The sequence below is a fragment of the Nilaparvata lugens genome, chromosome 14, assembly GCF_014356525.2.
Source record: "Nilaparvata lugens isolate BPH chromosome 14, ASM1435652v1, whole genome shotgun sequence".
NCBI classification, from domain to species: Eukaryota; Metazoa; Arthropoda; class Insecta; order Hemiptera; family Delphacidae; genus Nilaparvata; species Nilaparvata lugens.
In genome coordinates, this window is record NC_052517.1 from 13,301,672 (window position 1) to 13,314,714 (window position 13,043).

At 31.6% G+C, this 13,043-nt stretch overlaps 2 protein-coding genes across 2 annotated transcripts in view; both read left to right on the plus strand.

Annotated features, from left to right (window-relative positions):
- Positions 1–13,043, plus strand: part of LOC111054874 (activating signal cointegrator 1 complex subunit 2 homolog) — a 146,846-nt gene that overhangs the window by 25,201 nt on the left and 108,602 nt on the right. The gene's annotated exons all lie outside the window — the stretch shown is intronic.
- LOC120354195 (integumentary mucin C.1-like) lies at positions 508–2,654 on the plus strand. The gene is made up of 2 exons (XM_039440780.1): positions 508–683; positions 1,724–2,654. The coding sequence occupies exon 2, from the start codon at positions 1,747–1,749 to the stop codon at positions 2,356–2,358; it is 612 nt and encodes a 203-aa protein (XP_039296714.1). The 5' UTR covers positions 508–683; positions 1,724–1,746; the 3' UTR covers positions 2,359–2,654.

Here is a 13,043-nt window from a genome sequence, read left to right on the forward strand (position 1 = left end):
GAACTATCAACTCAGTTGATGCATCAACTCAGGAGTACTATCAAATCAGTTGAACTATCAATTCACTTGAACCAACAAATAGAAAGAAGCTTGGATCAACTCAGTTGATGGATCAACTCAGGAGTACTATCAAATCGGTTGAACTATCAATTCACTTGAACCAGCAAATAGAAAGAAGCTTGCATTTTTTGAAAGTAGGTTCAACTCACTTGAATGAACAACAAGAATGAACCTTGTACCGTTTGAAAGTAAGTATGTATCAAGAATAGCATGCAATCATTGAAAACAGCAATTTCTGCTGGATTTGACCAGTTTCAAGAACAATGAAACCATTTTATGTAGATACATTAATTCCAGTGTTGGATACCAGTAACATTGAAACAGATATTCATTCATCAATAGTACCACCCATTTGCAATGGAGCCAGCAGATAACTCTGAATCTTCATGTTTCTGTATCTTTATCATGAGCACCAGGTGGACTGTGGAGTTACTGTTTGAGTATAGAAAAGAAAATTGTGAACCATCCAAATCTTTGGAGAACTTTCTTGATTCAATGACTTTGATTTTCCCACATGCTTCAATTTACCTCTGCAACAATGATCAAATGGTTATTCTGACTTTTCCATACAGTCGATGTTACTGTGAAATGACAGTGCAGTGCAGTTTTTAGTGAATAGCAAAGTAAGTACAATCTATATTGTTTATTATTATTGTTGGTTATTATTTTAAAAGATCCATTTTGATGAATATTTTGTGTGGGGGACTTTAGGATGTCTCCTCACACATCATGATGATCATTCAGTTTGAGACAGAATAAATATTATTTAGAATTTTAAAAGACTCATTTTGATGAATACTTTGTGTGGAGGACTTTAAGATGTCTCCTCACACATCATGATGATCATTCAGTTTGAGACAGAATACATATTATTTAGAATTTTAAAAGACTCATTTTGATGAATACTTTGTGTGGAGGACTTTAAGATGTCTCCTCACACATGATGATGATCATTCAGTTTGAGACAGAATAAATATTATTTAGAATTTTAAAAGACTCATTTTGATGAATACTTTGTGTGGAGGACTTTAAGATGTCTCCTCACACATGATGATGATCATTCAGTTTGAGACATAATAAATATTATTTAGAATTTTAAAAGACCCATTTTTGATGAATATTTTGTGTGGGAGACTTTAAGTAAGATGTCTCCTCATCATTATCCTAAATGAGAATAATGGCCTAGCCCACCAGCATTAGGGGCATCAATGGGGGACCTATCTTTCTAGCTCAAGTTGGTCATGCAGGAGCATGGTTGGGGGTCGTCCACTCAGTGGTCAGTCAGTCAGTTCAATTACTGATCAGTCACTGTTCAGTCACTGTTCAGTCACTGTTCAGTCATTGTTCACTTACAGCTCACTAGAAGCTGCAATGAGCTTGGATATAGTTGTTAAAGTATACATAATAAACAACAAGTGAATAGATATCCACTGTGGTGTAGTGGTTAGCACTTCTGTTCTCCATTCTAGAGGACTCAGGTTTGAATTATTCATAAGGACTTGGGTTCGAATCTTCTTTGTATATATGGGGATGTAAGATGTTTGATTAAGGAATGTAGGTAGGTAGGTAGGTAGAGTGTAGGTGTAATTGTTTGTAAACCATTACACCACGATGGATATCTTTTGTTGAAATATGATTCAACATGAAAGTTTTCATGTTTCAGCTATCAATCATCATTCTTCAATCATGATGGCTACAAGCATGTACCAAGCAGCGCTCTACCTTGTGCTAGTACTCAGTGCTAGTGCATTGGATCCAAAGTACAGGACACAGGAATTTCTCACTTCAAGGGAATACAGACTGGATACATCAAACATCCATCATATGCAACAGTGCCTGCTAACATCAGGGATTCCTGCTCTACGTGGTAATCAGTCAGCAATCGATCAAATGTACATCGATATCAGAGACTGGTACATGAATATGGCTGGGGAACGAGCTGTGGTGGGATCTCTCTGCAAACGAGTCCACTGCGTATACAATCTGCACACCTGTCTTCACCCTACATTCACATCATTGGACTTTCTGGAAGTGGTTGTTGTAAGGTCAGTCGAGGTCTGTGCACCGTACTGTGAAGAACAAGCATCCATTGTTATTACTACTCCAGTGAGTACTGCAACTGCTACAACAACTCTTGCTGCTAGCATCACAACTACTCAAGCTAGTACTACAACTCCTGCTAGCACTACAACTGCCTCTAGTACTACTCCAACTAGTACTGCTGCTACTATAACTCCTAACACTGTGCCAGACCCAGTACCAACATCAGCCTGCAGTGGAGCAAGCAGACATGTGTGAGTGTGGAGACTGTCTACTAGTAACCAGCAACCAATGGATCATACAACCATTCCTAAACTTTGGAGATAAGGACCTGCCTGAACCGTTTGGAACAGCTCAAAACTTCTTGAAGACATTGACATACATCTTCCACGACGCTGAAGTATCAAGCTGCTGCACCGATCTATGCAAGGGAGCAGTCATCTTGAAATTCATGTTCAGCAGAGGATTTTGTGAAATAAGCAATCAACTAGGAAATTTGTATCACTGGATAGTTCTTGATATATTGGACTGAAATATTATCTTTGTGCACTATATATATATATATAATATATATATATATATATATATATATATATATATATATATATATATTTTCATGCATACACTGTAAATAAACATCAAGTAATACCACAATTGTTGCACATTTTATTCCATACAACCTTCAACTTCTAGAGTAAGCACAAGGTGTGAGATAAAGCATAAATTACATCCTATACTGTTAGTCATTCAATACAATCATCCTACTCTGATAAACTTATCTTTATGCAGGAAGTTGGTTAATCATGACTTCCGCCAACATCATGATCTGATGAACTTGTTGCCTCCAACTCAGGAGTACTATCAAATCGGTTGAACTATCAATTCACTTGAACCAACAAATAGGAAGAAGCTTGGATCAACTCAGTTGATGAATCAACTCAGGAGTACTATCAAATCGGTTGAACTATAATTTCACCAGTACTTCGTTGAAAGTAAAGTAAGGTGATTTCTTACCTAAATGAGCTGTAAGTGAACAGTGACTGAACAGTGACTGAAAAGTGACTGAAAATGAGGAAGTAGGATAGTCAATAATAACAAATGGCTCATTACACATAGTATTTATTGACAAACATATAATTAATCTTCAGTATTGAACAGAATATACAGCTGAAGAAGTCTTTCTCCTCGGCTATAATCATTGTTGGTGACATAATGCTCAACTGATGTAGTAGATGGCAGTGGCATAGGTCTGCGTATAGCCTTGTAGATGCTAATCTCAAAAGCTGAATCACCAGATGTTCCATCCTCCAGCCTGAATCGTTTCACATGTCCTGTACTCTCAATTTTTATAAATCCTGCAAATTTGATCTCCTTTTGGCCCAGTCCCAGTAGACATTTAGATTGTTGTCCGCATATAAAATCACACTTGTAGTATTGGTCTTGATTGAGAACACTCAACACAATCTTCACATCCTTATCCCTCCAGTTGGGTACCTTCTCAAGATTAACAATAGCAACCATTCTACCCTTATCCAACTTGAAGAAAGATTTTAGCAGTATGCAAGTGTCATCGAACGTGACAGTGAATTTCATTGCAAGTTCTGGTGGGCAATGACGCATTGCCCTCTTGTTGATATTATCCTTGATACTCTCCATAGTTTGCGTGAAAACTTTCAGCAGGTGTGCCGTGCTTAGAATTTAGAAAGTTAATTTTGAATTTAGAATTCAGAAGCACGCACAATATAACTTAATAAAAGGGATGCTTGATAAACATACCTAGTGCTAGAGAACGGGAAACCAGAAATGACAAGAGAGACAACGAAATAGAGAGAAGGTATCAACTATATTGTCACCTCTTACAGTTAAATTCAACAATTAGTAAAACAAAAGAAGTTACATCATGAAAACCGAAAGTAAAATTACTAAATTTAAAAAGTTATTTCTGATATCTAGATAAATCGGTAATAACCTACTCTGTATGCTCTACATTTGAAAACGTTTTAGATTGAATCATAAGAAGCTTAAAGGACTCTAATTTCAAAAGAGCAATTATTGAAAATTATCATAGATATGTCTCAGAAGTTAATCATAAATGACAATTAATATTTTAAGAAAAGATCCACATAAAATTCATAAAATTCTTAGAACATTAAATTTAGAACACACTTGGAAACTGTAAAACACTATCAAAACATTATCAAATATTAATGATCCCCAATAATAACTATTCTGTATCTCTATATCATGAAAGCTGCAAAGACAAACATTCCTCAAGTATCACATCATGGAATACTACCTTGGAAAAAACTATTCAAAAAATATATGTCATCAAAACAAATTTAGAAAAGGTTAGGGTCCTTGAAACTTCATTTGATCCTTTACAACTTTAAGATGAGAATAATTTTAAAACATTAATTTAATCAATAAGGGACCTTTAAAGATTCATATACTCATTCAACTTTTAGTAGTTTAGAAGATTATAATTATTTATAAATTTAAAGAAAACTGAAATTCCCAGCTGGATCCTTACAGAGAAAATATGGCCTCACTTTTCAATGTAAAGATACAACCGAAAATCTATTACTCAAACCAAATTAATAAAATTAATAATCTATCTATCCCCAATAATATCTCAAAATTATGATTTGACAAAAGTCTAATTCCGCACGTCTTAATTGATTGAAAGTCTGTCGTCACTAAAACCCATTTTGTCACATCCGGAGTTCCTGGGACGTTCGTTTAATTTGGAAAAAAGTTGTTACCTCATAGCTGTTTCTTCAACTTGAATCTAGGCTCGGTGATCGAGCTCTACACGTCCAGATGGACAGGAGACAGCATACCCCAAGCTTCTAGGACGGCCATCGATTCAGAGGCGTCTCAGCGGCTTAAAGACACATGTTCATGAACCCATGAAATGATAGATTCGTACGTTGATCCCATACTTGATGTTCCCGTACTTACACCGCTGTTAGAATGAAAAAAATAAACTAGGATAATACAAATTAACTTAACATCAGTTATATAATAAAATCAGCCTATTTTAGGTTATATAAACTCAAATCAAGATTATTACTTTAAAACGGAAATAGGCTTTACCTACTTCAATATCTTGATTTAATAGAATAGAATTTATTAGTAATCAGGGTTATGCCCTATACACAAAGCGATGAGTACATAGTATTCCATAATAGGCCTACATAATTCACACGTTGATTGAATTACTTCATAATAAGGTATTTCGAGTATTGTTAGTTTAGTCAGTTCTCTTACATAAATCACATTTATGGTGTAATTTAAAAGAATAAATTACATGATAGGTGTTTCCTAAATAATCATGAAAGCTTTTCCTACGCATCAAAAGACAAAAAAAATTTATAACCAAAAAATACTGATAGAGCTCATAATAATATACTGTAAACATCAGTTGGTTAGGATTTAACCAACAGTAATTGAAATTTAGGTTAATAGCTTCCTCTTCAAAAATAGTTTAAATCAAACAAATATCTTAATTCCTACTAATAGGTATTCTAAATTTCTACAAAACATATATCATTAATTTTCTTACATTACAATAAATACTTTGATGGAAGCTTTCTTTGAGGATATTTTCCTTAATAATATTATAAATCCATTACGTACCTTTAGTAGCGGTTATAGGAGAAAAATCTCCATTGTGAGGTGACAATTTGATACTCTCTCTCTCTCTTCTTAATTAAAGCGACTACAGAGGCAAAAAGACTAAAAATGCTGCTGGAACAAAAGGTTCCAGAGCCAAATACTAAAAAAAGCCTAAAGCTGGCATGGAAGCCATGATTAATACAAAGTTCTGAACAGACTACATTTAGTACTGCTAATGACAGTCGACAGACGCTGAGTGAGTCCACTTCGCTTCTCTCGTCTTGAGGTGGACAGCTGTGAGGTCGTCCATACTAAATAGACCTAACCAACACCAACTGTGATTGGCAGTTACTATTCTCTAGAAAAATTTCCACCAATAGAAAGGGACGTTACAACTACAATTTAAGATACATTCTCCCACCAAGTGACAGCTATTTTTCCTAGGCAGCTATAAATTCCTTGCCTTATAAGGTTGTGAACCAGACTTATATTCTAGGAAAAATGTTGATCTTCCCACAACTTCTACACACACACCTATAGAGTCGACACTACACAACGCAAAAAGCAAGGCTCATGAACTAAGCTGTTGCTCCAGGAAAATTGATGTTATTCTTAGGATCTACGCACACACTTACAGAGTCAACACAACACAACACAGAAAAGCAGAACAGCAAAATCCATTTTTATAACAGGCTAACTTCTCAGGCTAATTTGCATAATTCTCATCACTCATAATTGTAACAATATTCATTAAATTATATAGTTAGAACATTGGCAAAATGTTACAACAACGTCAGCTCACATATCAATATCAACAATATAATAACACATAATCAAATCAAATGAATCTTGAAATGATTCACATGATGCACGAATTAAACTATAAAAACAATATTATAATACATAAAAATAAAACTCCTTGATAATTAGTTTTCAATAGTACAATTATCACAATAATAAACCATAAAAGACGACTTATTTGAATAATTATCCATTCATAATAATTCATATAATAATCCATTCAAAATGCTCCCCAAGAAGTGGAATTCTCTGAAGAGTTGCTGAGAATTCAATCATCTCATCAGAAAAGCAATCATCATGACCTGAGCTAGTCAACACAAAACCGACTAATCTCATCTGCAGTTGCAAAACTCTGGTCCAAATCACCTGATTTGCATCTTTACATATCAATAAATAATCACTTATCTTGATTAGATGTGTTACTTTTTCATCTACCTCACCACCACTCTAGAATAGAGTAGATTATATAGAAGAGGACTCTTGTCATACACATTAGTCTATTGCTAACTGTTCACACAGAAAAAATGATTGCAAAAATCAGCAGATGTATATTGTGAAACAAAAAATATCAAAGAGGATCATCAATTTCTAGTATGTGTATTTTATTCTTGAATGCTCAGTGACATCATACAAACAAAAAAATATATATATCCTCTGTGGTGTAGTAGATCTTTCAGGTTTGATGATACTTGCCTTACCTTATACCTTTCCTAAGAGTACAGCTCTAAGTCTCGAACCTGGGACCTTGAGTATAACAGATAAGACTGCTACCCATTACACCACAGTGGATATCTACTTTGAACTGATAAAATTGCTAATTATAACCATTTTTGAGCTTTCCTTATAATCCAAAGAGTTGAGTCCAATTAGATTATGATAAAAAATTATCTATGCTAACAAACATTAGGCTATTATGAGTGACCTTGTGAGCACACACATTATACCAGGAGTAGCAATACATGCTTTTGCATCATAGATGATTCTTTTGGAAAAAAAAAATTCTTCAAAGTCCCTCCCCATTTCAATTAAAGAACTATTTTTTTTTCAATTATCAATAAGTGATGTAAGAGGATAGAGAGGAATATGTATTGGAAAAAAACAATAATCCTGCTAATAATAGATTTATTGATGACAAATACAATGAGAGCATAATATTATCTTTGATTTTAATAACATTTTCATATAATATTTGAATAACAACACATTTATTCATTCTGAATGAATATCTATATTGCAATAGTGCAGGTTTGATTCATATTCACTTCTTATTACTTCTAGTTCATTAAAATTGATTTTTAATTTATAATGAATATCATCATTTATTATCAATGAAATGCTACATTCTATATTCTCTTCTACCTCTTCTATATCCATATCTACTATAGTCCTACCAAATGAACTTGAAACTACCATTTTTTGGATTTCAAATCATAAGTAATGTGTATACTTTTACTAGTAATATGTTATACAAGGATGTTCAAAATTTTTCCTGGCATCTGAAAAAAAATTAATAGAATCTATGAATACAATATTATGAATTAAAACTGAACAGTGAAGAAGATGGTTATGAAAATTGATGCTTATGGTATTTTTAGTTCATTTTTTTTTTACTTTAATCTTTGTTCAATGAAAAATGCCCATAGGCCAAAGTATTTATTCCATTTTACAAATAATTCTCTTATCATCCTGATTACTTAATGAAATTTTGTTACTTTCCACTGTATTTATAATATGTTCATTAGATCTGAATGTGCTCATCAAATAGTAATAATACATTTCATAATCTGTTAAAAGTTCCAATTTGATTTTAGTATATGAAAGAATTGCATCAAAACTGAATCCTGGTAGTGTATAGTAATGAGCACAATCTAAATTATATGAACTCAAACAAACTCTTCGAATCCTCTATATTACTTTTTTTTATGAATTAAAACTGAACAGTGAAGAAGATGGTTATGAAAATTGATGCTTACAGTATTTTTAGTTCATTTTTTTTTTTTACTTTAATCTTTGTTCAATGAAAAATGTCCATAGGCCAAAGTATTTATTCCATTTTACAAATAATTCTCTTATCATCCTGAGACTTATGTCTCAACACTTTATCCCATCATAATTTTTCAAAAGTCCTTCATTCGTATTATAACCAGAACACCTAGAACTGATCATTCATGGCCGATATTTGTTCATCTCAAGATACTTCCAATAAGAAATCTTTATGTTTATAAAGTATTGAAGCTTTTTTTTCTTAGGAGTTTGAATGAAAATCTCATTAGAGATGTGAGATATAACTTTAGACGGTTTATGGTTCAGGTTCCACATTCGAATTTAACGATATTCCAACATTCATATTATTTTAATGGTCCTAGATTGTTCAATCTAGTGTCGCAATATCTAAATTGCCAGGAACTTTCACATTCATTTCTGAAATGTTTGAAAAACTACCTGCTCAGTGTTAATGACTGTGAATCATTTCTGAAAATTGTAAGATGATATTCTTAAATAAGAAATTCCATTATTTATTATTATTAAATCCTGAATAATAATCTAATTAACATATCCTTTCTTAGAGTATGCATTTTGCATTGTAAATCTTTTATTTTTTGGTTTTATCTCTGTATGCCTTTTATTTTTCATAATGTAATTACTTCATCCTTGTTTTCATGTGATGGGCTACCGTAGCAGAAAAAAATGTATTTTCTTTTAAGTTATAATTTATTATGCCAAGTTTATTTATAGAGCGGAGCAGCCTACTCCTCTGAGTATTTTTAGTTGTTTATTAGGAGTAGTACACCCCAATCGGGCTTATGCCTAGGGGTGTCCACTTTTATTTCACATTTTTTATATCTTTCTTTTTTATTCTGTATTATGTTTGTTTGTGAAATAAATGAATTGATTGATTGATTGATTGATTGATTGATTACTTAATGAAATTTTGTTACTTTCCACTGTATTTATAATATGTATATTAGATCTGAATGTGCTCATCAAATAGTAAATACATTTCATAATCTGTTAAAAGTTCCAATTCAATTTTAGTATATGAAAGCATTGCATCAAAACTGAATCTGGTAGTGTATAGTAATGAGCACAATCTAAATTATATGAACTCAAACAAACTCTTTGAAAGTTTTCAAAAACATCACATAGCAAAATAACATTCAGTTTTAGATAAAGATCACTGTATTCTCCTAATGTTTGTATTTTGAATGATTGCCATACTTTGTGAGCATGAATATAATCTTGAATTGGAAAAAAAAAAAACAATAATCCTTCTAATAATTGATTTATTGATGGAAAATACAATGAGAGCATAATAGTATCTTTGATTTTAATAACATTTTCATATTATATTTAAATAACAACACATTTTTTTATTCTAAATAAATATCTATATTGCAATAGTGCAGGTTTGATTCATATTCACTTCTTATTAGTTCTAGTTCATTGCTTGATGGGGTACAAGATAAATATGGAACTAATAAACATTCAAAATCAGCATATAGTACTATTGGAACTCTAAACTTATTCTGATAATTCTTAAATTTAAGTATTGGGTCAATATTATCACAAATATTTTTCTTAGGCATTATAACTTTTGTTATTTTTTTCTTTGAACATAATCTTTGGTGGGTTTTGAAATTTTTCTTCACTCTTGCATCAAAGTATGAGAAACATCTTTTACAAATTGTTATTTTATTTTCACGTTTTATCAATTGACTTCTAATGAGTCTTGATAAATTTTTAATTAAACAATAATGATATTTCCCATTCTCTCGCAATATTAATAAATCAAAATGCTTTCTCTTCTCATAATCACATATTTTCATCTAGAGAGTAAACGTTTATTGATATGGACTTGTTGTTCTTTTCAAAAACTTTTATATCTTTGATTGGTGTGGGGAAAGAGATTCCTTTGAAATTGAATTTTTGTAATAATAAGTCTTTAATGCATTATTGAATGCACTCTCCAATTCTGTGAACTGACCAGTGGTAACTTTTATTCTATCTTTTTTCCTTCTGCCCCCTCTGAATAAATGAATATTGCTGCTCATTGCTTCTCATTTGTTATCTAAAAAAAATGAAGAAAAGTGATGTAATAATATTATGTTTGAATACGTTTTTCCTATCTGTTAGATACAGAACAAATCAATTTTGCATATTGCTATTGAATGCATTAATTTTGCATGATTCTTTCACAACATTAGATTTTTTAGATAACTCTTTCAAAAATATTTTCAATCCATCATTAATTTTTATAAATTTTTCATCATTCTTGTTCTTTGCAATGAATATAACCTTTTTGTTGATTTTTCTCCACCTAGAACTCTCATCAATATTTTTTAAATCATTAACATTTGTTATTTCAACTTTCACCAAAATTCCCCCCTTTGAAATATTTTCACTCTCACATGTGAGTATTTCCTGCTTTGTCTGGTCCCTAATCATGAATGACTGTGTTAATGTTTGATTATTAGACTTTTTACCCTCAATTTTATTAAAAAATCTGAATCATCCCCACTCATCTCTACATCATCATCATCATCACTAAAACTATCTGATCCATTTATTGTACTACAGTTATTTGATGATATGAAATTTTCAGCAATTTTCACAATTGAATCACAGAATTCTTGAGAGTATTTTCCATCATTAAGTTTCAATTTGTATTTTTTAATTGAAAGCCCTGTTGAAATAAATTCTTCAAAACGATCTAATGCTAATTCAATAGTCAATATATTCAAAAGACTTTTCTGACTTGAAGATGAATCCTGATAACCACATTTCATGCATTTGAACAGTTTCTCCATGTCATAAAAAATATTTGATAGTTTTTTCTCATTTTTAACTTCGTTTTCAAGGTATAGAATAAACTTCTCCCATAGATCAATGCTGTTCACTCCTTGAATGTGTATAAGTTGGAATAGAGAAAGTATTGAAATCATTATTTCACACCATAACTGATAACACAATGAAATATAATATAGAATGTGATTATTTAAAATAATTATGTTCTCATAAGTTTTTTAGTAGGTATTTGAATTTATAAATAATATGTTTTTTTTTGTAAAAATCTTACTGAGTTTGATGAATTATTATCTTATGCCATCATAATTTATTTTCACAATTGAATCACACAATTCTTGAGAGTATTTTCCATTATTAAGTTTCAATTTGTATTTTCCAATTGAAAGCCCTGTTGAAATAAATTCTTCAGAACGATCTAATGCTGATTCAATAGTCAATACATTCAAAAGACTTTTCCGACTTGAAGATGAATCCTGATAACCACATTTCATGCATTTGAACAGTTTCTCTATATCATAAAAAATATCTGATAGTTTTTTCTCATTTTTAACTTCTTTTTCAAGGTATAGAATAAACTTCTCCCATAGATCAATGCTGTTCACTCCTTGAATGTGTATAAGTTGAAATAGAGAAAGTATTGAAATCATTATTTCACGCCGTAACTGATAACACAATGAAATATAATATGGAATGTGATTATTTAAAATAATTATGTTCTCATAAGTTTTTTAGTAGGTATTTGAATTTATAAATAATATGTTTTTTATTGTAAAAATCTTACTGAGTTTGATGAATTATTATCTTATACCATCATAATTTATTTTCACAATCATCTAGAAAAAATGCTACTATACAGCCACTATCATCTTCTGTTGACACCAAGACTACTTCAACATCAAGACTGTCAACTCTGCTACTATTTGCCAGCACTATCACACAATATCCTAACAAAGTAAGTTTATTTTTTATATTTTCTCTGTCTGAAAACAGCATATTGAGTTTGATGAATTATTATCCTATGCCATCATAATTTTTGTCTCTTTTTGCTACCATCATCAGTGGAACCAAATCCACCATCACCTCTTTCTTTTCTCAATACATCACAATTTTCTATGTCATTGATAATCTTATGAGAAACAATTTGTGCAATTCTATCTCCTTTTGTAATTTTGAAATCTTCTGCCCCCAAATTGTACTGCATGACTCCAATATTTCCTCTATAATCACCATCAATTATTTTGTGGTTCCTAACCATCCCTGATCGTTCATATATCTTTCCAAAAGTATCTTTTGGACAGTTAACTTCTAGATCTAAAAAAATTGTTAACAATGATTTTGATTCAATTGTTCTTGATACTGGACTTTTTAGATCAAATCCAGCAGAATTTACCATTCCCTTTCCAGGGCTATATGTATGCTCTGTGATTTTTTTGAATATAATAGACGTCTTGTCTTTTTATACAGAGCAAATATGAAGAATAAACTCACTTCAATTAAATTTTGTTGATGAAGATTGGTGTTGGTAGCCTACTGTCTTGAAGCTGGAGCAAACTTACACCTCAATAAAATTTGGCTGATGAAGTTTGGTGTTGGTAGCCTACTGTCTTGAAGCTGGAGCAAACTCACACCTCAATAAAATTGGCTGATGAAGTTTGGTGTTGGTAGCCTACTGTCTTGAAGCTGGAGCAAACTCACACCTCAATAAAATTTGGCTGATG

Bases quoted from the DNA above. Each gene is read 5' to 3' on its own strand.
- LOC120354195 (XM_039440780.1), top strand. From the start codon at position 1,747: ATGATGGCTACAAGCATGTACCAAGCAGCGCTCTACCTTGTGCTAGTA.